Raw genomic sequence first — 26,218 nt, forward strand, 5'->3', positions numbered from 1 at the left:
AGTAATTACGTACTAGTAGTAGTAGTAGTAGTACTTATTAGTATATACTATATATATATTATAATAATTATTATATATATAACTAATTAAATTAACTTACTATATATATATATATATATATATATATATATATATATATATACATAAATAAGTTGAAGCATTTAACAATACATTCCAAAATTTCCACATGAGAGAGTGATTGACTTGATTTATATTTCAAGAAATACAGTCGATACTTTGCCGGTCGCACTGTAGCACTAGAAGTTTTCATGCTCGTATGAAATTTACGCGAGATGAATCCAAGAATTGAATTTATACATCCGGTCGTCGTGTGCCTCCTTTAATGTCTGAAGGACTTACGCCCGTTAAAGTCTCCTATATAAATCCTAAATCAGCGATCTTCGCGTTCATAAAGAGAGCTTTATGGCGCGAACGCAAAATGCCGGTGTGCGTCCTGACGTAATTGCTCTTGTAAATTGGGCCCGACCGCCGTCTTAATTGCTTATCAAAGCTATATGCACCTTTCGTTTGATTTGGTAATTAAAAGACGCTGCGCGATGCCGAGAAGTGACATATCTCGCAATATAGCCTACAATCTGGCATACAATTATATCGTTTTGGCGGTAAACTATAAATCGTTCGGGCTTGTTCTGATTATGAATACTGTTGGCGTATGTAGTTTCGATGCATATGGATGTTCTTATTTCTACACAATCCTTTACACATTGATTTAACGAGCATAGATATGGACGTTTCGAATATTCATAGCAAAAATAGGTTGAGATGAAATTTTATATTAATGCATGAAGTCGTTAATAATATTATTAATATTATTATTTGAGAATTATTGTAATAGTTCTCCTTAAAACGAACAATTTTTTTCGCAATTTTTTTCGCAATTAAAGACTGTTATGTATTTTAAGACAAAAATATTTAACTTCTTCTTTTTTATTTATCATTTCTTACTGTTGTTGACAAACATCTTAATAATTATAAATACATTTTTGATTTTTCAATCATTGGATACATTCAGTTATTGGAGTACTTTAATTAGAGTAAATTAATCGGAAAATAATTTACTGTAAAGTTGCATTATTTCGTTTTCTGTTAATTATATTTTACATATTTTTTTAACATAACTGTATTTTTTATGTGATTGATAAATTTTATTTATTTTACAGACGAGCATCTTTGATGTCACCGCGACAGTTGATGAGGAGCTCCAATATGACTCAAAAATGGCAGCGTCGGGAAATATCCAATTTTGAATATTTGATGTTCCTGAACACAATTGCTGGTAAGTATCTTTACTTTGTAGATAAATGTAAAACGCGATCAAAATCGACTGGTGGTCGGCCGATTCCGCTTGGGTATCGATTGGAGAAAGAAGCGCGAAAGTAGCGAAGACACCAGGCTTTTTTATGGGTGCACACGGGCGGATGGAGTCTGTCATGGCGCATTAGGGATGTTCTCAATCAGCCCTGTGTTCCGTTAGCTACCCTATACGAGTAATCCCAACCTTGTGGACCCCGGTAATCCTCTCCCGAGGGACTCGCCACTACCCCTCCTCGCCTCGTTGCTGAGGGCGAAATGGCGTGTCTTTGTTTCTCTTCGGTTTTAATATCGGCTCCCTCATGCGTTCATCGAACCAAATCACGAAACTCGAAACGCCACCGGCCTCGTGCGCTTTTTAATGAGACAGTTCGGATGTTTCTTGACGAATCACGAGGTACTTAGCAGGCGCATCTCGCTGACCTTTTCATCAAAGCGTATTCCTTTTAATAAGTTATATACGATTCACGATATTAAATATTAAAAGGGAAAAACGGCAAATATAAATACAACCGAATAAAATATTACACAATTAATTAATTTTGATAAGATGGAAAATCTATTAATCTATTATCCAAATCTATTATCCAAATAGCACATATTATTCTATGGATATTCTACGTTGGATATCAATATTCCTTTCCAAGAATATTTGTATTGAACATTTAAAATTTTCTTTAAACGTTAATATAATGGCAATAATCAAATAAATATTAAATAGAATATAAGCATGTTAGCTTATTACGACAGCATTTCTAAAAAATAAAGATTTCAGATTAATATAATGTTTTTCTATTGCAGATTTTTTACGGAATTGCATATTTAAAGATTCGTAAAGAACAGTTGTAAAAAAATATATTAAACAATATATATTTATATATAAAACAATATTTTATAATTTACATTTTTTCATTGGATATGAAAGGTGACTATTCCCAGTAGATTACAATAGTGCCAATAACAGAATGACGTATTCCTTTTCTCGGACAACATTTATACGAGATTTAATGATACTTACACGCAAAGCGTGTTCGCTCATTGTGCTTTTATTATCGTGCGCACGATAGAACAATTTATCTTTAATTTCACGGAAGAGAGAATTCAACGTGCACCATTTATCTTCTATATTACACGCAAGAAGCATTGTATATAGAAGAAACAAACGTATCATCAAACGATTCTCTTCTCTTGCCGCGAAGTTCATCGACTCCCAGGAGTGATCGATCTCTCGCTGTCCTCTTCTCCCCAGGCCAAGTTCTTTCGATAATAATCGTCGGTGGGCACGATAGTGTTACGGGCGGCACCAATCGTCATTGCGGCAATATTAACCGATGATCGGTTGCGATTCTTGTAAACTAGTCGGTTAAGAGCTCGCTCAAGCTCGCGTCGTAAGTTATCTCGCCCGTGTGGGATTTATGCGCATCTACGCCCGCGGTCGGCCAGGTTGGCTTAATGACGGCGATGAGCACGGACGCGTAATTATTCGCATTTCGGCGCAATCTGCCGCAATCCGCCCGGGGGTGGCCGCGGCTGCGTATTTACGAGGGTTATATATTAATTGCTCGAATAAATAGCCGTGGGTATACCGAGGCCGCGCTCTCTGCACGTAATGTGAGCGGTGGAACCGTCAGGAGAGAGAAAGAGAATCGATACGAAAACGAACCGGTCCGCACCGTGCTGCGCCGCGCCGGTCCGCTCCCGCATACGATCAGTCTGCGAGATTTTATTTTGCTCTTCGTGCGTCGGTTTATTAAAAATTAATGACAGTGAATCCGATGTAAATACGATAGCCTGCATCAGTGGCGGCGGTGGCGGCGGTGGCGGCGGCGGCGAACCGGCCGCGCGTGTACAGGGCGAATTGTGAAGAGAGTTCGAGACAGAGACAAGTACTTTTCGATAAGTACTTTTCGGGATGAACATTGTGCATTTCTTGAATATCGGATATTTATGTTCACATCTCACATTGTCATATATCCATAATTATATTTTATCACTATTTCTATATTGTTTCTTGTGAAAAATAATTTGTAAGACTTTATATGGACCACCCTGTGCAAAATGCAGCCGGCATAGTCTGGAGTGTGCTGGAGTTATAACGCAATCTGATCTTAACTCTTCTCGATATAATTGCTTTAGTCACCCATGGATATCGTGATATTTTAAATTTGTTTACATACTCCGTAATCGTATCTGGCGTATCAACTATAGTCATCATTAAGTACAAAGCACTCTCAATTTATTGCATTTTCTTGAAAAAGGCAGTAATAAATATTATAATAAAGAAGGATTAATGGAATTAAAACTGTTATAAAAATAAATATTATATTACATATGTGAATAGATATGTTTGTATATTAATCTATATATAAATTAAACTGTTTTAATTTATTCTTCGTTAGATATAAAACAATTTATGGTGCTTTATACGATTTTCAATATAATTTCAGTTAGTCAAGTCTTATTTTTGCACTTAATAATCAAGATGATAAAAATTAAGATTACTTGACTTACTAATTATTGACTTACTAACGTACTTATAACTCAGATTATATTTGTGTTTAATAAAAACGAAAACACAAAATTCATTATTCAAATATTTATTGAAATTAAGAAATGTGAAGCATAAATATAATGCGGAATGTAATATAGTATACGACAAGATGCGTACGCACAAAGGATATTGATATACGAGTACCTCTAAATTTCTATCGTATTTATTTTTCAAAATGTATATAGCTCGTTTTATATACGCCGATCTACGGACCTTTCATCCCAGGTAGTTGCCAACAGGTCGTCGCCTTCGTTTTCGATCGTATCTAGGCTGATCTTGCTTTGGAGTGAATTATTGCCGAGGACGCAGTAACAACAATCCGATAAAACAACCAACAAATCAACGACTAATTCATTATAGACATACACAAACGTCTATAATTATAATACACAAATGTAGTGTAAATATCGTTAACTCTGACGAAGTAAATACTCGACGTCCTAACTTTACTCAATTATCTTTCTCAATTATCGTTAAATTACATATTATGTTAAATTTAAAAAATTAGACTTAACTCTTCGGAGTTAATGACAAAATCTATGTTAAAAAATCAGATAATTACTCCCGGCTTAAGAGTATTTGTAGTACTTTACATGCACGTCTTTTCGACTATCAATGCTCTTGTTGTAGGTCGCGAATAATTACAATCTGTGAATTTTTTTTTAAATGTTTATATTTCTTCTGAAGCAGGGACAAAATTCGGAAGAAAAAGCAAGGGTAATGTCTTTAAGACGAGAGAACGACAGAGGATACGTGTGTGCGTTTGTGTCGCGGACATTCTGGTGTCGAGACACGTTTGCCGAGCGTTTACTCACGCCGACGCTACCATTAATAATCACTTTGATGCATAACGCGGCCTCGCTATTATTTACGCACGGCCGTCGCTCGCGCGACGCCCACGATTTACGGTCGTATTGTAACGACAGTGGAACTTATCCAGCGGCCTATGCGGTACGACTTTGCCAGTGCATTGCTTTTTTTTTATCGAGGGAATTAAGTATTCGACGAACTTCTTGGAGACTTTCTCAGTCTAGTAGTTCTTGTCAGTTCACGGTGTCTTTAACTCGGTAACAAATGGCCGCACTGTGTTGATATTTAAAAATGCGCTCTAATAAGGGATAAATTTATGCGCAGTAATAATTAACATTTTGATTGTCAAACTGATTTCAATGTTGAGCTCTGAGAGACTCAAAGTCGATAAATGAGTGACTTTTTATAAAATATCGTTTACGAAAATCTAATACTGACTGAATATTTATTATTGAAAGACAGTAATTAATTATTTATTTGAAGTATTGAACATCTGTACTTTATTTAAACAGTACTTACTTAAAATAAGTTAATTACTGTCTTTTAGTAAATTGGTTAGTATGATAATATTATCGCTTATGAAAATCTAATATTGATCAATTTATTACTGAAAGACAGCAATTAATTATATACTTATTTGTAATACTAAAAATGCTGAATAGCAGTACTTTAAGCAGTATTTACTTAAAATAAATTAATTACTATTTTCTAGTAAATTGGCTCTTTATTAGATTTTTGTAAAGCTATGTAAAGTCAAATTGTACAAAATAAACCATATCATTTCACCAATGTGTCCAATAAATAAGTATAAATAATTGAAAAAAGTAAATAATTCTAGTTAAATAAGAAAAATTCTATATTCGATCAAAGCGGATCTTAATGCTTAAATATTTATATATAAATTTATATATATATATATCTGATTCTGCAAACTGCGCGTCGAAATCTTTTTCGATCTTGAAACGCAATTATGAGTAGACTCAAAGCAATATGATTCATTGAATTAACAATTTATGAAGTCTTTATAACAGAATGTGTAATTAATGGTATGCAAAAAAAATTTTATAGTTCATCACAAACATGAATTTTATTAACTTCTGTTTATTTTACACTAATTTGAATAATTCCTCTTCACTATATTTCTACACACTATCATTTGTCGTAATCTCTTGATTAATTGTCCTGTCGATAAGTGTCTATTACCTGTCTATTACCTGTCTATTATCTGTCTATTACCTGTCTATTACCTGCAGGTGCAAATTTAATAATTTTTAATAAACGTCTTTATATGAATATTAATAGTCTATTAATAAGAATTTTAAATCTGCGAAAAATATTGCCTCAGCTGGGATTCTGAAACCCGGATCTCTTGCGTATTCCATGCGGGCGTCCTCACCATTTGATCACTAAAGTAAATAAATTTAAAAAAAAACTGTACATCATTATTTATATTATAACATATTTAATAATATAATTTTAGCTAGGACAGTAAAAATATGATTCGCAAATCGAAATAATCTTTTTATTAAAACGGATATAAATAAAAAAATTTTTTAATGAATAATTTTATTTCTAATAATAAAATAAATCTATTACTTTTTATGTTTTATTGTTTTTTTTTTTTTACAGAAACTAAAACTTTACCCAGCATGCATAACATGGCGATCAAAATAATAATAAACAGTCACATATTTTTTGAAAAATATCAACATTACATAAATTTCTACCATATATTGTATCACTATTTTATGCTACATTTGTTAAACGATGCGTTGTATTTGCAGATTTAGCACAATTCGATTGCTTCTACGTAAATTTAATTAATCTAATCGTTTCCGTTGCACAATAATCAGCAATGGGAACATTTCGCGTGCTATGCCGTCGAATAGAGCCGAAATAAGAAAAGAGAAAGAAGTAACGGAGCAAGGGAGGATGGTGACACACGTGTATCCGTATGAGAGCGCGGAGTGACAAACTCGCTGACGTGCTTTAATTAGCGACAGGGAAAGAGATTAGAACTCAGCCTTGGGACCACGCTGCCGTCACTAATGCATTTTGGGATGGGATTTTGTGGGGACTTGAGGGGGAGGGGGATGAGTAAGACCTCTGGGAGTGACAATTTCAGGAGCGATTAGCCGTCACGCTCTGAGTTATGCGCTTACTAAACGGCGCGGCGCGCCCCATTGAGCCGCGCGGCGCGTTTTTCGTAAAAATAGAATCACGAACTTGATGCGGTCTCGTGGTCGCTTTCGTCGCTCTTAGCTAACAGCGGGGGTGCGAGATGGATAGGAGTGACCGCTCAGGGCGAAGAAAAAAGTGGGCCGACGATTATCCGCATTAAAAATCAAATTGCGATCTCTTTTCATGTATTTTCGATTGTATGTATGAGGAATTTAATTTAAACACTTATCATTCTGACTTCCTCGTTCTTTTTTTGTCTAGGACATTAAATGATGATTTAGGTCATTTAATTAATAAATGTTTAAAACTTAAAGTTAAAGTTTATTTTTTAAATTCTTCGGAGTGAAATTTCACTTCAAAAATTGAGCCAGTCTTAAAAAAGAGTGACTTAATTTTCAATCTTATTTTTAAATATTTTTGGTTTTAAAAAAAATTAATTTGTATTATTTCAGGCCGCACGTACAATGACTTGAACCAATATCCTGTATTTCCTTGGGTGTTAACGAACTATGAAACGAAGGAACTCGATCTCAGTTTGCCCAGCAATTACAGAGATTTGTCGAAGGTATAAACTTAGCGGCTTTTATAAATAACAACGAGATTATTCGAAATGAATATTCTAGTAATCTTGTTCTCTTAATTCAAATCATGATTGAGAAAAATGCTTATTAATAAGCATTTATGACTGTAATTGCATGGTAAAGTAATTATAATTAGAAGAATGTTTATGATTATTATACTATAATAGTAATAATAACCATATAATAATGTGTATAATTCTGTCTAACATGAAGAAATTATACACTGAGAAAAAATATAGTTAATTTTAATAAATATCTAGTTCAATACTGCCAATTAAACATTTACTTATGGTAAGTAAATATTTGTTCAATAAAAAAAATGATTGTTAAATCAAATTAACATTTCTTGTATCAAATAAATATAGCTTTATATTTAATAAATATTTAGTTGGCAGTATTCAACTAAATATTTATTAAATTGACTATATTTTTTCAGTATAAAATTATGATAATTTCAAATATTAATATAGTAAAATATGAAGATATAAATGGTATAATTTAATAATTTACTAAATAAAATAAACATTTTATTTAGTAAATCACAATTATATAATAAATATAACTATTTATTATATAATAAATATTATATAATAATTATATAATAAATATAATAAATATAACTATTTTTTTATATTCACTTACTTATTTATGTGGCAATAACAATTAAAAAATATACTGTAAGAAAATCAGATATTTTCAAGTAGTATGTGTGACTATTATAATAGCACAATTAATTACATTTGCATGGTTAAAACGACTATAAATATATAATTGGCCTAAAAATGACTATATATTCTAGTCTCTTAAATATGATAATTGCGTTTTTTTTCTCTCCATGTACATTTGATATTTCATATATAATTCAGCAAAATTTTTAAGACAAACGACTAAAGAATACTCATGTATTTCACAGCCCATTGGCGCATTGAATCCAAATAGGAGAGCTTACTTCGAAGAACGTTTCCAGAGCTGGGAACACGACACTATACCACCCTTCCACTATGGCACACATTATTCTACGGCGGCCTTTGTTTTAAATTGGATGATACGCGTGGTAAGTCTCTCATTACTTTATGAAATTATATGCTTGATATTCAACTTCATTTCATCAATTTAATTGTAAAAATCATAGATATAGCATTACTTTATGATTATTATGACTACTTAAATACGAAACAAAAAAAATTGATTGATTGAATTGCATTTATATTTGCATAACAAATGCATTCATTAAATAAAAATATTCACTAATCACGTCGTTTCCTTTATCGGGATTAAATTGAAGTTTAACGCAGGATACGGGACCGGATCTTTATCCATATAATAGACGTATAATTAGCTTCCAATCGCTGATTTTTTTTGTCTTTCCACTTACGAAACGTGTCCAATCTGCATCATAAATTTAAGCGACACTTTTAGTACTGCGTGCACGCTAATTTGAAGGCGTCGAAACGCCCTCATGCCAATGACGCCCGCCTTCTCGTTAAATATACACATTTGTTTTCTGCTGCATTTCCTCATGAAATATTGCATTTCGCTTGAATTTCAGAGCCTAACTAGAAAATATCTTCATCTATTTTTTCTATTTCTGTCCTTTTTAGACTGAGTTAATATCTATAGTTTGTATAGAAATTTTCGCTGTAAATTTCCGAGTGTTATTTATCATTGATTGTGTTGATCGAATTCTATCTGTCGCCAAATTATTAATTATCGCAATAATTCCTATGATATCACTGAATTTATGTAATTATCCTTAACGAATTCTTGACAAATCTAAAACATGTTTGCGTACATTAAAATTCAAAACAAAGACGTGGTGCTTTCAATTATTTATTTGCAACGCATTTGTACGATAAAATATTGTATCATGAATAATTTATTGATCTATAACCGTTATGCTACTTCAATGCTTTGTTCGCTGAAGATACGTTAATGATCCGTTTATAGTATTATTCCGGAGTCCTGCCATAAAGGAATAGTTTTAAGCCTGATATATAACGAGGATCGCACTCCTAAGTAAAATGCAAAAATCGGGTTTATGTCCTCGCGTATATTTGCGTTTGTGCCACAGCACGAAAATGCTTCGATTATGTGTGTGGCCTTTCGCTTTGCGTTCATTCGTCTGTCAACGGAACGGATGACTGACCGAGAAACGAGAAGGGCTTCACAAGAAACCATGCACACAAAGGACCGCCTATAAAGTGTCTCTAAGTGATGGTTTAGAATCGTGCCGCATTTTCTTTGCCCCAACTCACACACTCGTTTCTACATTTTGTCCTTATTGATATTCTACGAGATTTACATGCTCCTGTTATAAAAGCGCTCGATTATATTATTAGATATCAAAGGAGCAATAATAACCCAATGAACCCTTGAATTAAACAACATTTTCTTATTTTAATTTTCACTTGGGTCAAAATGTAAATCAATTAATTTCTGTTAATTTCAAAGTACCATTCATGTTAATGTATGCACTTAGTTAATAATAAATAATTAAATTTGAATCAAATTATACTTGGCTCAAATTTTTGTTTGATCTCAAGAAACTATTAAATTGTTTGATTCACACAAATTTATTTGTTGTTTTGAATTAATGTCATATTAAACAGGAGCAATGACAATCTATGCAAATGATAAAAAATAATTAAATGATTCTATGGATATAAATGATTTTTACAGGAACCAATGACAACTATGTTCTTGGCTTTGCAAGGTGGCAAATTTGATCACCCTAATAGATTATTTTCATCTATCGCGCTCTCGTGGAAGAATTGCCAACGTGATACATCCGACGTTAAGGTTCGTTGCATTTAATTAAGATACTCGTAAAATTTACATTTTCGCCACGCTTTAGTGAATATCCGTTGTTATCATCGCTGCATAAAATTTCAATTTTGTCTCACTTGATATACTGAAGATCAGCAGAGCTATAAATTCGCTTTTTCATTAACAGGAGCTGATTCCGGAATTCTTTTTCCTACCAGAAATGTTAGTAAATAGCAATCGCTACCGTTTGGGCAGGCAGGAAGATGGTAGCTCGGTCGGCGATGTTGAATTACCACCCTGGGCTTCGTCTCCCGAAGAATTTATACGTATAAATCGAATGGTACAGAATTAACTTTTTCAAAATCAACATGGATAGAAAACATTTGCTATGAAAACTAATAATCTTACGCTATAACGCTAAATTCTACTTGCAAATATAAGAATTAAATTATTGGCAGGTGTAATAAATATTTATTCTTTTTTGTATTCTCTAAAAATTATTTGCAACAAATATAAAATATTTGTTAAATATACAAATTTGTTTGTTATAAATATCAAACAGATTTAACAATTAAATTTTGTAATTCCTTCCATTTATAACAAATCTTTTCTTTCCGTATGTAAATAATTTAATAAATAATATAAATTTTTAATTTAAAAAATATTAATAAGTCTTTATGAAAAAATATTGCAAGTAGTATATATATATATATATATATATATATTTTGCCGCATTGATAAAAAACTGATTCAAGTAAAAAAAATTAGCATTTATGAGATAATGAAAGGAAATCTATTCTAAGGACTAATATATTGTTGTGGAAAAATAACATATTTGTCAAGACATTGTTTATATGGAAAAATGTTATAACTCTGATAAGGGAAAATTACACAGTTTTATATCATAAAAATTATAGTATTTTAAAAACTCATAATTAATTAATTAATTAATAATTTTTAAGAATACATTATTAATTTTGAAGAATATATTATAATTGAAAGTAACATGGAAAATAGTGAATATATTTATCATCCCCCCTTTAATTAAAATGTTATTCGAAAATGTAGAAAGACTTTAAAAAATGCTCTACAGAAAAGTTGCTAACTTTAAGTTATATCATTTTTGTATCAATGCAGCGACATATCTTACAGTTGACATTATTTAATAAATTGCTATTTTCTTCAGGCACTCGAGTCCGAATTTGTGTCATGTCAATTACATCAATGGATCGACCTGATATTCGGTTATAAACAGAAAGGTAAGATAACTTAAAACATAGGCGGAGAAGATTAAATTTTGCTAAAGTATGTCTAAAAATTTAGATACAGATTTAAAAATGATTTTATTAGAGCATTAGAATAATTATATAAGGTATTCAAATTGGTTGCTAGAATGTCAAAACTTTTTGCAGCATTATTCATATGTTAAATTTTCTATATCATTTTATTTTGATGATTCAACAAAGTTATTTTTAGAACTGTATCTAGTTAGATTTTTAGATACTTCAAGAAAATTATTTTGCCCGTGTATATTTATAATAATTTATTGAAATTTGTCAATTACGGATATTAAAAAATAAAAGTATATATTTAAATCTATTGCGTTCGGTGAAAAAATAAAATTTCTTTGATTTTTAATCTCTGTGATTATCTAAAATGTCTTATTAAGATATTTTTACACCGATTACTTAATTGTCGATGACGTTAGGTTCGGACGATAATCCATGAATTGAATTAATAAATGTTCACACAATGGCAGGCGCCGCTCGCGAACGCCAAGGTTACGCCTTGGGTGTTAGGACAGAGGCGCAGTCGAGTCAAATTAGATTTCCACCAATGTTAATTGCCGATGGCGCCTCTATATCCGGCGCTTCCCCGAAGATGCTGCCTTGGCATCGGACGCGGCAGCGGAGGAAGACTGGCGTACGAAAGCGCGCGTATGGAAGAAATTAGTTTTTAGTTAACTTCCTCTCTCTCTTTCTCGGTCCCTGTCCCGACCAATTAGGCACGTGTGCCGAGTGCGACAATGCGTCCCACCCATAATATGCAACACGTTTTACGGTAGCGCAGCAGCCGGTAGCACGAAAGTAGAGCCAGCCGGAAATACCGAGCACAAGCAATCGTCGAGAACGCTCTCAGAGTCATTCTCGAAGAATGCATTATGTTGCACAGCGAGGCAATAACGCACGAAAACCTCATAAAATTATAGCAAACAATCACGCGTTAAAGATCTTCGTGTAACTTCGGTTATTTTGTTTCTCGCAGGCCCGGAAGCTGTACGTGCAACCAACGTTTTCTACTATTTAACGTACGAGGGTACCGTAGAACTGGACACAATCACAGATCCTATGATAAGAGAAGCTATAGAAAACCAAATTAGGAATTTCGGACAGACGCCGTCGCAGCTTTTGATGGAACCGCATCCTCCGAGAAGCTCCGCGATGCATTTGGTGAGATTATCTCAACATGGAAAAATAGTTTTATATGTATGCAGTTTTAAAAAAGATTGAGAATATTTGAGAACATTTATTTAATAATATAAAAAAGGATTAAGAATCAACGTAATCCTTGATACAAAAAAATAATGTCCATAAAATATATGATTATCCGCAGAACACGAACATTACATCAATGTTATAATTTTCCACTCAATGTAATTCTCATCCACATTTGTTATATATTATATTTATATTGTTGAGGGAAATTATAATATGATGTAATTATTACTGTTAGCTTGTGTCCTGCGGATACACCTCTCAGAAGCGAAAATGTTTAGCTTCATTTAATTTAAGCCATTCTTATTAGCATCTTATTGGTGATACATTGATTAAACATTAGATATATATTGAACCAATACTAGAACGATATTATCCTGAACAATACGTATTATCTAGATCTTTTTACGATGTCTTTTAGATATTTTTTATACATATGTGTCTCAAAAGATATTTTTATGAAAATATTTTAAACATACATTATCTGGGATGTTACTAGAGATAATTGTGCTATTATAGAGATCCTCAAAATAAAATAAAATGACAGAAATTGCAATATTTTTTTAGTCGCCAATGATGTTTTCGAGTATTCCGGACGACGTGTGCATGACTATCAAGTTTCCGTCTAACTCGCCGATCTGTCACATCTCGGCTAACACTTACCCTCAACTGCCACTGCCATCGGTTGTGACGGTAACCACCGGACAGCAATTTGCTGTTAATCGGTGGAATACCAATTATGCAGGTAAAGTAATTTTCTACACGCACTCCGGCGCTTGAATTTATTCTCATTGCCTCGTTGTTATCGTAATTTTAATCTTTTGTAGCCTCCGTGCAATCTCCGAGTTATGCAGATACACCTCAGGCGCAGGCTGCCAATCAGCCATTATCCATGGATCCTGTTCTCTGTAAGTATGCGTATATATACAGATGAAGTAACATTTTCAAGATGTTTTCGGGATGTGTGTACTAATTAACGATGCCGTGCTGTATATTTTTAGCTCAAGCGGCAAACAGCTCAAATCCAACGTTACAACGTCGACATCTAGGCGACAATTTTAGTCAGAAGCTTAAAATTCGCAGCAATTGCTTTGTTACCACTGTGGACAGCCGATTTTTAGTGGCTTGCGGATTTTGGGACAATAGCTTCCGCGTTTTCTCCACCGAGACAGGTAAGTTTTAATGTTTCTTAATTAATCGCGCTATAATGGGATGAATGGAAAAACACATGGAAAATTTATGTTAAATTTAACATTTTGCGTATTTTAAAAAGTTAAAGTCCAAAATTAAAAATTTTTGATTAATTTACCACAAGAAAAATATATTAAAAAATAAGGCAAATATTAAATAAAAAAATTAATAAAAAATATATAACATTAATAAAATTCGTAAACAAATTATGGAAGCATATTTTCTTCCATAAAATTAATATTTATACTATGTTAAATTAATACATTGTACATTTATTTATCTAAAATTTACATTTTAAAATATATTATTTTTATGTTAATTATTTATAAATTATGTTACTTTTACACTAAAAAATGTTGAGTATTAATTTAACATGAAATATTCAAATAATAATCATATTATGTTAAATTACAAACATTTCGATTAAAAAATTTAACACAAAAATTTTAACAAGAACGATTTTTAACATAAATATTAAACGTTTTTTACTGTAGTGTAAATAAGCAATCATTAGTTTATATGTTTCTTTATCTAGTAAAATTTTATAAAAAGAGAAATTATAATTATTATATATATAATATATATAAATTATATTATATATTTGCAGCAAAAATCGTCCAAATAGTGTTTGGTCATTACGGAGTCGTTACTTGCTTGTCGCGCAGCGAGTGCAACATTACTTCCGATTGCTACATTGCATCTGGAAGTGCTGATTGTACTGTCCTCCTTTGGCATTGGAACGCAAGAACACAAACTATCGTTGGTGAGGGTGAAGCACCGGCGCCACGTGCCACCCTTACAGGTCACGAACAGCCTGTGACGGCCGTCGTCATATCCGCCGAGTTGGGTTTGGTTGTCTCGGGATCGCATTGTACGTATTAAGAATTGAAAAAAGAATCTTAGGAAAAAGGATAAAAAAATATATAACATAAATACTTTGTCCTACACTATTGTATAATAATTAATTATATTGTCTAAACGCATAATGTCTGATTTCGAAATAATTTGATTGATTTTTAATAATTAATTGTAAATAATTTGATGTTGCAGACGGGCCGGTACTCGTCCATACCACTTTTGGTGACCTTCTGAGGTCTCTCGAGGCGCCGAATGGATTTTCGTCCCCTGAAAACATCGCTATGTCACGCGAGGGCGTCATCGTGGTAAACTATGAACGTGGGCACATAGCGGCTTTCACTATAAATGGAAAACGTCTTCGTCACGAGTCTCATAATGATAATTTACAGGTGAACTTCTGTAATTAATTTCAGTAATTAAGTTTTTGATAATTTATATTTCCAAGCATATTTATCTAAGAGTTTTCATAATAACTGGGGCATTATAACTCAAGGGCATTATAATCCGGGAAAAAATGTTACATATACATATTACATATATGGACATATTTTATGTATACTTATATATAATTGTGTATATATATATATATATATATATATATATAAAATATGTCAATTTTTATATATAATTATACATAATTTTATATGTATAATTATATGTAATTATATACAATTATATACATAAACATAAACATTTCTTCCTGAAAGTTTAAAAAATTTAAAAAAAAGGAAATTACATAATTAATTTAAACAATTGTGTCTATAATTTTGTAAATCGTTGAAACAATAGATAGCGATTGTCATTAATAATACATGTACTTGGTGCCGCCTCTTTTTTAGTAAGATATATGTGATCAATGATAAATCTTTACGTAGACGATTTAAAGATATACTGGTTGATAAGTAGAGCACAGAATATCTAAAAAAATTTTTATTTTGTATTTACATTATTTATTAATATATAATATTATAGTTACATTGGGAAAAAGTATTGTTGCATTAATTGAAATTTTAATAGATTCAATTATCAAAGTTTAAATCAAATACTTATAGTTAAATCTATCAAATGTTCTAATCGAAATAGCTAAAAATTCAATTACAATATTTAATTATAAAATTCTGATTGATATGATCAGAATGCATTTTGTGTATATTTCTTGTTGGTAGCCAACATTTTGTTGATAATCAGAACATTTTTCTGTAAATTTAGCTTAATTATATCCCTATGAGATAGAAGAATAAAAATAATAAACATTAAGACCTCTAAATATCAACATTTTTATTTTCCGTTTCTAATAAGATTTCTAATAAAGATTTAAAAAAAACAGTGGAACTATTGTTTGTGGTTACTTATTAACATGATATTTGTCATTGACAAGATATTAATAGTATTTTATCAGTATATTTATAAATCTGAGATATGCAAAAAGAGTTGTATTTGTTAGGATGGAAAGGAAAAAGGGGATTTTTAGATTAGAGTTTTTGAGGATCATAATTAGCTTTAGGCTCAAATTTTATAAATGCAATAAATTCTGTATGTTAATACCGTTAATTTATTTTCCAGTGCTTATTACTGAGTAGAGACGGCGAGTACTTGATGACTGGAGGTGACAAGGGTATCGTTGAAGTTTGGCGAACTTTTAATCTTGCCCTACTTTATGCATTTCCCGCATGTGAAAGCAGCGTGCGATCCCTTGCACTAGCTCATGATCAAAAGTAAGTGAAATCCACATAAAAAATATCTTTTTCTTATTGTTAGTCTTTAACAATGAGATAATGTTTGCACATAATTTCAGGAATCCACTTTAAAATTATATTCTTTTAACGAATCATAAATATATTCTGTTTTTTACAGGTTTCTTCTAGCTGGTCTGGCAAACGGGTCCATTGTGATATTCCACATCGACTTTAACAGATGGCATCACGAATTCCAGCAGCGTTACTGAAATTACGACTTCTTCTTTGCCTAAGAAGGCAGGGCGCATCCTATAAAACAAACTCTTGCGCTTAACTTTCCAAATACGACAACTTCGAATTTACATGTATTTTCTCGAACAAACGATACTTCGTTTGTTCAATTTTCCATGGATCACTCACGAGTGTACCGAATGTACGGGGGAACCATAGTATTTGCGCGACATTACATTTGTACGGGCCAGCTTCTCGTCAGACTATCTTTAGATTTGCCGCAATTTATGATATATAAAGTATATTCAATCAATCGTTTTCGAATTAGGTGCAACGAGCGGCAATGAAATAAATGTGGTGCGCTGCGAATTTTAACGTTCAGCAATAAACTCGCTTACATGGCTGCGTGCAGTGCTTCCGTGAGAGAGGAGGTCGAGCGGAGCGTGATACAGAGGGCGAGGTGCAATCAGAGTTCCGGCCGTTTATCCCGCGTTATTGCGAGTGGACGTCAAACCATGTCGCATGCTTGTAAAAGCGCGAAAATTATATTACGTGCCGCTCGAAAACGCTAGTCAATTAACGAAGACTCGGATTTATCTATGTTCGCGAGTGTTCACGCGATTTCTTCTCACGCGGCGCGGAGAAAAAGGTATGCTATAACGGGAAAAGATGATGAGCCCCGAAGAAAGAAACCGTGTCAACGAGACGGCGGAGCTGAACATATGTTATTTTTATGCCTGAAACTGCACGTGGATTTGGCCCACGACACTCTAGCATTAAATGTCCAATTGTAAATACGGAATATGTAATTCTTCACGTTATACATATATACATACACTCGTGCATACACGCGCGCTTTATTCCCTATATTAGAGGGGCCAAGGAAGTGAAAGGCGTGCATTATCGCGAGAGGTTTGCATTCTATTCTTCTCAGACGTATTAATGTCGCTCACGTCGAACCTTTTGGCTAAGCACCTTGTACGTTCAGTTCGGACTACACGCACGCGAACGCACTGCGTAAATCATTGATACCGCGATAACACTGGTAAATGCTGCGCGGTAGACATCACATCGCTAATCATTCTCCCGACCGCGGTATCAATCTTCTACCCCTCATTCCTCGCCGCCGCCGCCGCAACACTTTCTACACCCTGATGTTCGCGTCCTTCGAAAGAGATCCTAATTTTTATCAAAGCCGTCCAGCTTAACTTTTTGCGAGGATATTTCTTGGTATTTTCGCACGCGACGTATATTAATCAGCAAAGCAAGTTATTTAGGCTAAAGTAACATCCCGAATTCATCCTTAACATTCCGCGAGTTGTCAAGGATCGCGTTTAAGTATGAATGTGTCGTCGGTGATCCTTAGAATGATTCGAGTGAGTAGGATATATGAGAGATGAAAGAAAGAGAAAGAGAAAAAGAGAGTGAGAAAGCGAAATGTGAGAGTGAGAGAATGAAGAAAAAAAGACGTACACTTTAACAGCCAACAACGATGGGGAAGAAGATGCTTGATCACGTATAGGCGGTAGAATTACTAGCTTGATTTTCGTTTGTATCGTATTGCCATCGTAGAACATATGATCGATAATCTTGTAGTTACTACAGTACTGTCTTCTGTAGTACTCTGTTACTACAGTATTGTCATTTTGAGCCTTGTGCATTTCACGAGCTAGTCTTAGACACAGATGCCGCATAAGTATAGCCTTCAGTTGTTTGTACGTATTCCGGATATAGCATATTGTCCGTCACCTTGATTTTAATCATGTGTAACGAGTAATTACTTAATATATCTAAGAAGACAGAAGGATGGGGAAACTGTTTTGTTGTCGTTGCTTCGTAGCCGTATGACAATGATAGGTGTATTTTCGCTGTCGCCAAGATAGTTGTCGCAAAATCTTTGTATATGAAAGAATGAAGATGTAAGGATGCAGAGATGAGAGAATACAGAAAGAAAGCAGAAAAACATAAATATAAGTCATTTGAAATGAATCACAAATTTTAGTTGACCGTCGCGATTTAAGAGGACGCTGTGATTTTATAATGCATTATATGTAATTACAATTCGCTTTTGCATTTATCATTTGCTTTGCTTAAAACAAAATACATGATGTCTTCAATTTTAGCAAATGTCATCAATTTGATTAAAAAGTGATCCGGAAGAAACTCCGGAACATTAACGCGAGAGTAGTTATCAAAGTCTTTTTAAAACGCACATATAATTCTTAATAATTTTAATAAATTTTGACATTTTAAACAATTTTATTGATTAATATTGTTTGATTCTTGGTACAATGGCAAGGATAGATTTCCCCGTACCTCAATATGTGTTCTAGTCAAGAATTACCGTCGAATCGCTGTCATGAATCACGATCTGCGATCCTCAACAATTAGGTGTCGATACATTTAAAAGATATGCCGTACCGTTTACGTGTAGTTGTATAAAGTAAATGCATAATGCCGTCGTTCTAGCAATCACTTTGACTTTGCAAGATCACGATAGCGCTACGGTCGTAATATCGATTCTTGCTGTGCACCGAACGATCAGACGGGCAACTCTCGCGAATTGATCATCGGTAATCGTACAATTTTTAAATGTATAGGAGAATGTTACGTGTGCAACGTGTTAATAATGGTGTATTGCCACTCATTATGGGCGTGCTTCTGCATGATCGTTCGTGTCGTTTTGTTCGCGCGGAAAAATGAAAGCATGAATGGCAGAGAAAGGATGAAGAAGAGTGTGGGATGATACGGGTGAAATGCCGAAGGGTTGAAGGTTGTGTCTGAGTGCTTTCAACAATATTGCTAATTTTTTTACGTATGGAAACGAATTTTTGTGTCACGCGTGTAAATGTTACGTGTGTACTCGATGTATAGGTGCACTATCGACATTATTTTCGCTATGATAAGAGAGAAATATGGGAAAGAGAAAACGAAAAAAAGAAACGCATGACATTCCATCTGCATTTCCTGCTTTTAGCCGATTTACACACACACACACACACACACACACACACACACACACACACACAAAACTGCATTTATCACCTAGCTATCTAGCTTGATTGGGCTGAAGAACAAAGATAATTGGCAAATCGCTTCTTGTTCATAAAAATCATCAAGTTAAAAAGGAATATAATTGAATTGCGAAATAATGAGGATGATTTTGATGCGTGGTAGCACATATATTCAACACGTATTTTCGCAATTATTTAGTAGGCGCGAAGGCAGCGTAATGGATGAGAATGCATCGAGATGACAAGAGGTCACATAAGAGAGATAAGTTTTTATATTTGTTTATAGATGTGTGAGAATGTGCTGCACTCTTTAAGCAAATTGTTAGTGAATTCCCTCCATATTGCTAATATACATAAAAGAAGTTAACTCAGATCGATTTCTGTCCGTACTTGAACATTCAGTACATAAAAAAAAATATTGCTACTATTTTAAATAACGCTAAGTACAACGCTACAAGAGTTTGCCTATATTATTATTACGATTACGATTTATTATCGTCATTATTATTAATATTATTATTATTATACGATTATGGCTACATTAACATACTTAATATTGACGGCTACCTATATAGGAGCATAGATTTGTATATTCGTCGGATAAGACCCTTAATGTTTGCGTGTTAAGTGATAATTTTAATTATCGACATTACGATTATGAGGAGAAGAACATAATAAGAACTGTGTAAAGTTTTATCCGGTTCATCCGCTCCGCGAGCTGCCCGTAGAGAAGTACTTACATCTATAGACTAATTGACGCGTCTGTTTATAAGAGTAATCACGGGCGGGAACAGAAAAGGAACAACAAACGCTGCAAAACACGCGGCTATAACACTCAAGCGCTTACTTATTAGGCTCACGTTTATCTACTTAAAGACCTGGTTTAAGTCTCTCAAAGTTATACTTAAGAGCGACGCGGGATAGAGAATCAATGTAAAACTTGTGCGAGAAAGCTCAATGGAATGTGAATTGACGTCTTGAGTCTAACGAGAGAGCTTCATAGTTGATCGAAAGCTTTCGACGTGTATGATCGGTTTTTTTTTACATCTACATACGAAAGTCAATATACACGTAGCCGTAAAGTTGGAGCAGTCTCGATCGCGCAGATTTAAGGGAGCTCGTCGAGTAACGTTTGCACCAATGTTTTATAAGCACTGACTCGTTTTTTTTCTACCTCGATCTGACACGACCCGATCTTCGTGCGCGGATCATAGTAAGGCTCTTCCAATTTACGGATCATTGTTAATCGCGCGATTACATCTCGTCAGGATCGAGCCTCCCACCGACTGCGGGTGTCTTCGGTGAAGATGACCTCTTCGTCACTTCATGAATTGAAGCAATTGAAGACATTGCGCGCGCAAACACATGAGAAAAAAAGAATAAATACGACTAAACGATTGTGTTCCGCGAACAAAATATAGTTAGTGGCCTAATTGTTTTGCCGGCGGTGTTAAAGCGCGTCCGTGAGCGGTTCGACGCTCGATCGGTGGATGTAGGATGACCGGGTGCATCATCAAAAGAGTCTCTCGACACTTGTCTCGTATTGATTTTCGACGAAGCCAAACCGTAATCACGGGCATCTCGTCGTTGACAGGAGATAAGCGGTACAGATTAATTCCCGCCACTTTTAAGGAATACTACTAGGTAGAAAGGTACTTAAGTCGTTGCTACATACCAGTATATATAAGCTCTATCGCTTATTTTATACTTAGAAGTATTGTAATGTTCGATTAGAAGGTAACATAATGGGAAAGTTGTATCTTAGCATAAGGTAGAATAATCTGTAAAGATAAGTAGTCAAATAAATGAAAAGTACATTTGATGTTGCAGACGATCTTTTTTCTTTATAACTTGAACTTGGATTAACAACAAGATTTGACATATTTTAAGCGATACACTATAAAAAAATATGGGAACGAATTTAAAATTATAATCCTCTGCCGGTAACATGAGGTCTTTTATAAGAAGACATCATTTTAATTGAATGAATTCTAATAGATAAATTTAAATTTGTAAAAAATAAATAAAACACAATCCAACTTCTGTGATGATAGAAACTCATTGGTAGCTTTAATAAATATATCAGAATTTTTCTACATTTTTATAATCCGGAACAATAAAAAATCTGCTTTGTTTCTCGAAGATTGCTGGCTGACGGAAGAAATAAAATTTTATATTGCCAACAGAGGATTAAATATAATTCTTGTCGTATTATATTGATATAAACACGGTAAAAATAATGATATCAATACCGCATTGTGTTAAATCCACATATATATTTTTCAGAGTGTAGAAAAGATATACTGCAATTGTGCAAATGAAACATAACAGTTTTTCTTGTTACCGATTTATTTATGTTATTCACGATCATAACAGGGAGCACTGGATGTACTCAAATATACAATATATAGATATGTATGTACTCGTTAGAAAAGTATACACATCGTCCATATCGATATTATTGTTATTTGTCTATAAATTAATTCTGTACGATCGCTTTCATAATTAGAGTAGAGTATTAAACAAAGTACTCATCCTTTTCGAGAGTTACAATACGTACTAACACAATTTTTAATGTACATTCATTTGCATAATATAATTTATCTTGTTTATATATTCATAAATATACACACACAAGATTTATATATTCATATTTTATAATCCAGTACGCAGTCCATTTACATCTCAAAAAGCCGTTTTATCATTCATGAATTAATGATTCAGTATTCGAGGTAGAAAAAGGAACGTTTAAATTTTTTACTGATACACACTGTAATAAAAAAAACTGAAAGCTTACTTTAGCATTTTCGAGCGCATCCTGATTTAAATAATTTTATAACAACGCTAATGGAGAGATCACATTTTATCGCGTTTTGATGTAAATACAAGTTCTTCGAATTCGTTTAAATACTACTCTCAGTATGGAGCGACTCTATCTCCCATTTATTACATAAAGTATTACATGAAGTATTGAGAAAGCTCAGTCCTGTGGTAGAATGTCCCACTTGTACGAAAAATCGAGTTTTTTTTTTCTATGGGCATTGCTGGAACAATGAAATAGATGGAAAACTCTCGAGGATTTAGAAAGATGTTTCTTACAATTTACAGACGAAAAAAAGGCATACAGTCGAAATATATTGACTTGAAATAGAGGGATACTCTAAGATTATTACAGCATACTAATTCTGAAGTTTCTATATCAAGCATGTGATATTAAAACATACTATTATTAATCACACTACTTTTGTTACATAGTTATTTTGTTGGCACATTTTCCGCTAATCAATATGTCACTGTATTATATCACTTCAATTTTGATATTACATTCGATTATTTATGATTTGCGTAATATAACTCTATACTATGTGTAGCTTACGTATATTTTTGTAGCGTAATTACCACTTATTCACACAACTGACAGGGGCTTAAGAAATTTGAAATCACAGGAATAATTTGAATTTTAACAAAAATAAGAAGATGTAAATGCAATTAAAAATACATTTTGTCATTGCATTTTTATTTTATAAAATATTTGATATGAGAATACCCAGTTTATCATATATTTTCCAGAAACGCCCATATTTCTTTAGTACTCAAATTCTTTCCATGCATTCTGTGTAAACGTTATCAGATATATATTCTTAGAAATATATCAATAAAGCAAAATTTACACAGACTTGTTAAAGACATTCGCAAGTTTGGCCAACGCAACATAAAAAAATCAGACAGTCTCATTGAAAACACAAATTTTACATTAAAAATCTCATATTTTCACAATATTACAATCATATTTTTAAATGCATGGCATGCACATAAATAATACATCCGTAATTTATTAAATTAAATAACAGAACTGCTTGCTCTTCTTTTTTATTACTATATAATTAACTTACACGATGTGTATCATTTATTTATTATCAAGTTCACAATTGAGTAGACGCGTTAGTTGCAAACGTACATATTTGTACGAAGCAGCTACTGATATACGCGGTCGTTGGACCACGTGTGTACTTGTATGTATATATGTGTCAGTATGCGTATGTGTTTTCAGATACATTATCACAAATAGTGCTCGTTTGTATCGAGTCTTCTTTATGTTTAAACATATATCACGTTAATAGAACATTTGCGCAGAAGTGATAGCGAGCGTGAAATAATAAACGACGTATAGATTCAACTCTATTTGTACTACCTTAAACATCTATCGTATTCAATGATATATACTCTGCCACTAATATAATCCGTCTCTAAAGCTATCTGCATTCGTCCGTTTCATCTTTATCGAGGATAAGGCCTTAAACTCCTCACAATTCTCACTTATTTTCATCTTCTATAAAAACTTACTTTAGCTGATCTCACGCGTTAAGCTAAAACATTTAAACTACCGTCATGCTCAACATCACGTGTGATAAGAGAGGATACTATGGGGATATTGTAAATACAACAATAACTTGCGTTTGAAATAATGCGGGACCAGCCCGCACAATCGCGAGCAGCAGCTCGAAAGATAAAGCAACGTAAATTTATCTCGTTTCCGTCACGATCGCCATCGAATCGCCGGAATTGAGCAACATATGTTTCGCGAGTGAGTGGTTTTTTTCGTTACGCCGGATCGTTTATTATTTCATGCCTGCTGCACGAGATAAGATTGCAAAGCACAGAGTTCGCCTTCCGGCCTTCCTTTGAGACGGAAGTTGTACTTAAGTCAGTCAAGCGATGTGCATTAAATGACGACAGAAGGAGACGATATCCAAGCCGACGTCCGACAATATTTGCGAGCTCTTGCAGTATTTACTTTCTGCCTTTTGTCTTCATCTGCGAGTTTTATCAGAAGCATCAACAAAATTATTAAAATTTTTATTTTATCATATAAGAATTTAGATTTCTAATGAACTACTATTGGATTATCTCTTTAGAGGATGAAAGTCTATTTTAAAAATTTTACAATTTTTTCTTGAGTAAATTTATTATAATTCATTATTTGATTGTGCTCTTTGCCTCAAAATATGACACTATTTCAACAATATAGCGGTTTTCTTGTAATGGTTAATCACAATTCGCGCAGGAATTAAACCCACCTGTTAACCCTGTTTAAGCAGCTTAGGCTTACTGGAAGTGATTCCGAATCCACGGCTGGAATATGACCAGCTACAGTTTCCATTAATGGATACCATTGTGCTACTGGTTTTCTTGGAGTATCTAGCATTTCTAACCAGTGATCACGGCCTATTCCAATAAAGCTCGATCCAATCGCGGTACAGCCCATCAACTCATTCGATCCGATTCTAGTGTGCATAAAATATTTAATTTTCCATTCTTTTATTTTAATAAAACAATTTTTCAAAATGTGTCGAAAATTTGTTTTTACCTGTCGTAATCAATTACTTTCACTATAAGACTGACATCCTCGATGTTATCTGAGGGAACATCAAAAACGAGTGCCTCATTGTAAATGGGATAAAGAGTATTCTTCTTTACCGTTGTCTTTTTCTTCTTTATTCTTTTGCCTTGACATAGTAGATAGACTTTCACATAAGGATCTAATGAGGAAATGAACCATATTCAGTCGATTACAGCTATAATAATATAATAATATAATAAAGGTAATAATAATACATATAATTATGACAATAATAGTAATAATATTATATTCTTAGAAGATATTTTCATTCATTCTCGGTCTGCAATCTGTCTTTTTTGCGAATAAGCGAAATTTTGCTTTTAATTTTCATTTTTTCCAAAATGAAGGAGAATCCAGTTCACACTCTAAAAATATTTTATTAAAAGATATTTTGTAATGTAATAGAGATGTTAAAAAATAACTCTAAATTTTTTAATATTTTTTTAAAAGTCTAAAACAGTAAAACAATAAAATAGTAAAAAAACTTGGCTTGATAGAGTAAAAATATAATTGCAGAGATGAAGAATTAATAATACATAATAATAATAAAAATATTTGATCCATTCTATACAGACCTGATTTACCCGTTATATCCATTCCTTTTAAATTTCTGGCTTTGACGACAGTTAATGTCAAACGACCGGCGGTTGGTAGATAGCACAATGACAACATCAATTCTCCCAGATCGACTTTCTCCTACGTATAATATTGAAAAGTTAAAATTACACTCGAAGTAACCATAATTAATTGTCTATTTCATGCAAATTAAATTACCTGCAAAGCACAGAGAATGTCCATTGTATATTCGATTTCTTGCTCAAGGTCAGTACAATCTAAGAGCCCTTTAAGAACTACTTGTCCAATGAGATCATGACGTGAAAATCGATCGAAGTCATATACTGAGAATTGTAAGTAACGTTCCCTCAATTCTTCATAGGATACACTAATAAAATATATTAAATATCAAATACTGCGTTTTAATTTTTTTGCGTAATTATAAAATTTAAGATATATATATATGTATGATGTACACACACACACACACACACACACACACACACACACACACACACACACACACACACACAGAGAGAGAGAGAGAGAGAGAGAGAGAGAGAGAGAGAGAGAGAG

General features: G+C 33.1%; 2 protein-coding genes across 2 annotated transcripts in view; one reads left to right on the top strand and one right to left on the bottom strand.

Moving 5' to 3' along the window:
- The window catches only part of LOC105617196 (neurobeachin), a 222,104-nt gene extending 205,394 nt beyond the window's left edge, over positions 1-16,710 (top strand). The window contains exons 39-52 of the mRNA XM_012198761.1: positions 1,182-1,297; positions 7,327-7,439; positions 8,369-8,509; positions 10,135-10,254; positions 10,409-10,561; positions 11,408-11,480; positions 12,487-12,671; positions 13,284-13,461; positions 13,544-13,624; positions 13,718-13,888; positions 14,515-14,778; positions 14,958-15,154; positions 16,329-16,480; positions 16,620-16,710. Coding sequence (XP_012054151.1) covers positions 1,182-1,297; positions 7,327-7,439; positions 8,369-8,509; positions 10,135-10,254; positions 10,409-10,561; positions 11,408-11,480; positions 12,487-12,671; positions 13,284-13,461; positions 13,544-13,624; positions 13,718-13,888; positions 14,515-14,778; positions 14,958-15,154; positions 16,329-16,480; positions 16,620-16,710 — 2,035 coding nt within the window. The remainder of the gene's footprint in view (positions 1-1,181; positions 1,298-7,326; positions 7,440-8,368; positions 8,510-10,134; positions 10,255-10,408; positions 10,562-11,407; positions 11,481-12,486; positions 12,672-13,283; positions 13,462-13,543; positions 13,625-13,717; positions 13,889-14,514; positions 14,779-14,957; positions 15,155-16,328; positions 16,481-16,619) is intronic.
- A 1,283-nt stretch (positions 16,711-17,993) lies between these two features.
- LOC105617342 (synaptotagmin-6-like) overlaps positions 17,994-26,218 on the bottom strand; it is a 35,560-nt gene continuing 27,335 nt past the window's right edge. The window contains exons 6-11 of the mRNA XM_012198904.1: positions 25,862-26,030; positions 25,663-25,783; positions 25,055-25,226; positions 24,765-24,971; positions 18,146-18,346; positions 17,994-18,033 (exon numbers count right to left, since the gene is read on the bottom strand). Of these exons, the coding sequence (XP_012054294.1) occupies positions 17,994-18,033; positions 18,146-18,346; positions 24,765-24,971; positions 25,055-25,226; positions 25,663-25,783; positions 25,862-26,030 (910 nt within the window). The remainder of the gene's footprint in view (positions 18,034-18,145; positions 18,347-24,764; positions 24,972-25,054; positions 25,227-25,662; positions 25,784-25,861; positions 26,031-26,218) is intronic.

This window comes from Atta cephalotes (genome assembly GCF_000143395.1).
Source record: "Atta cephalotes unplaced genomic scaffold scaffold00012, whole genome shotgun sequence".
NCBI classification, from domain to species: Eukaryota; Metazoa; Arthropoda; class Insecta; order Hymenoptera; family Formicidae; genus Atta; species Atta cephalotes.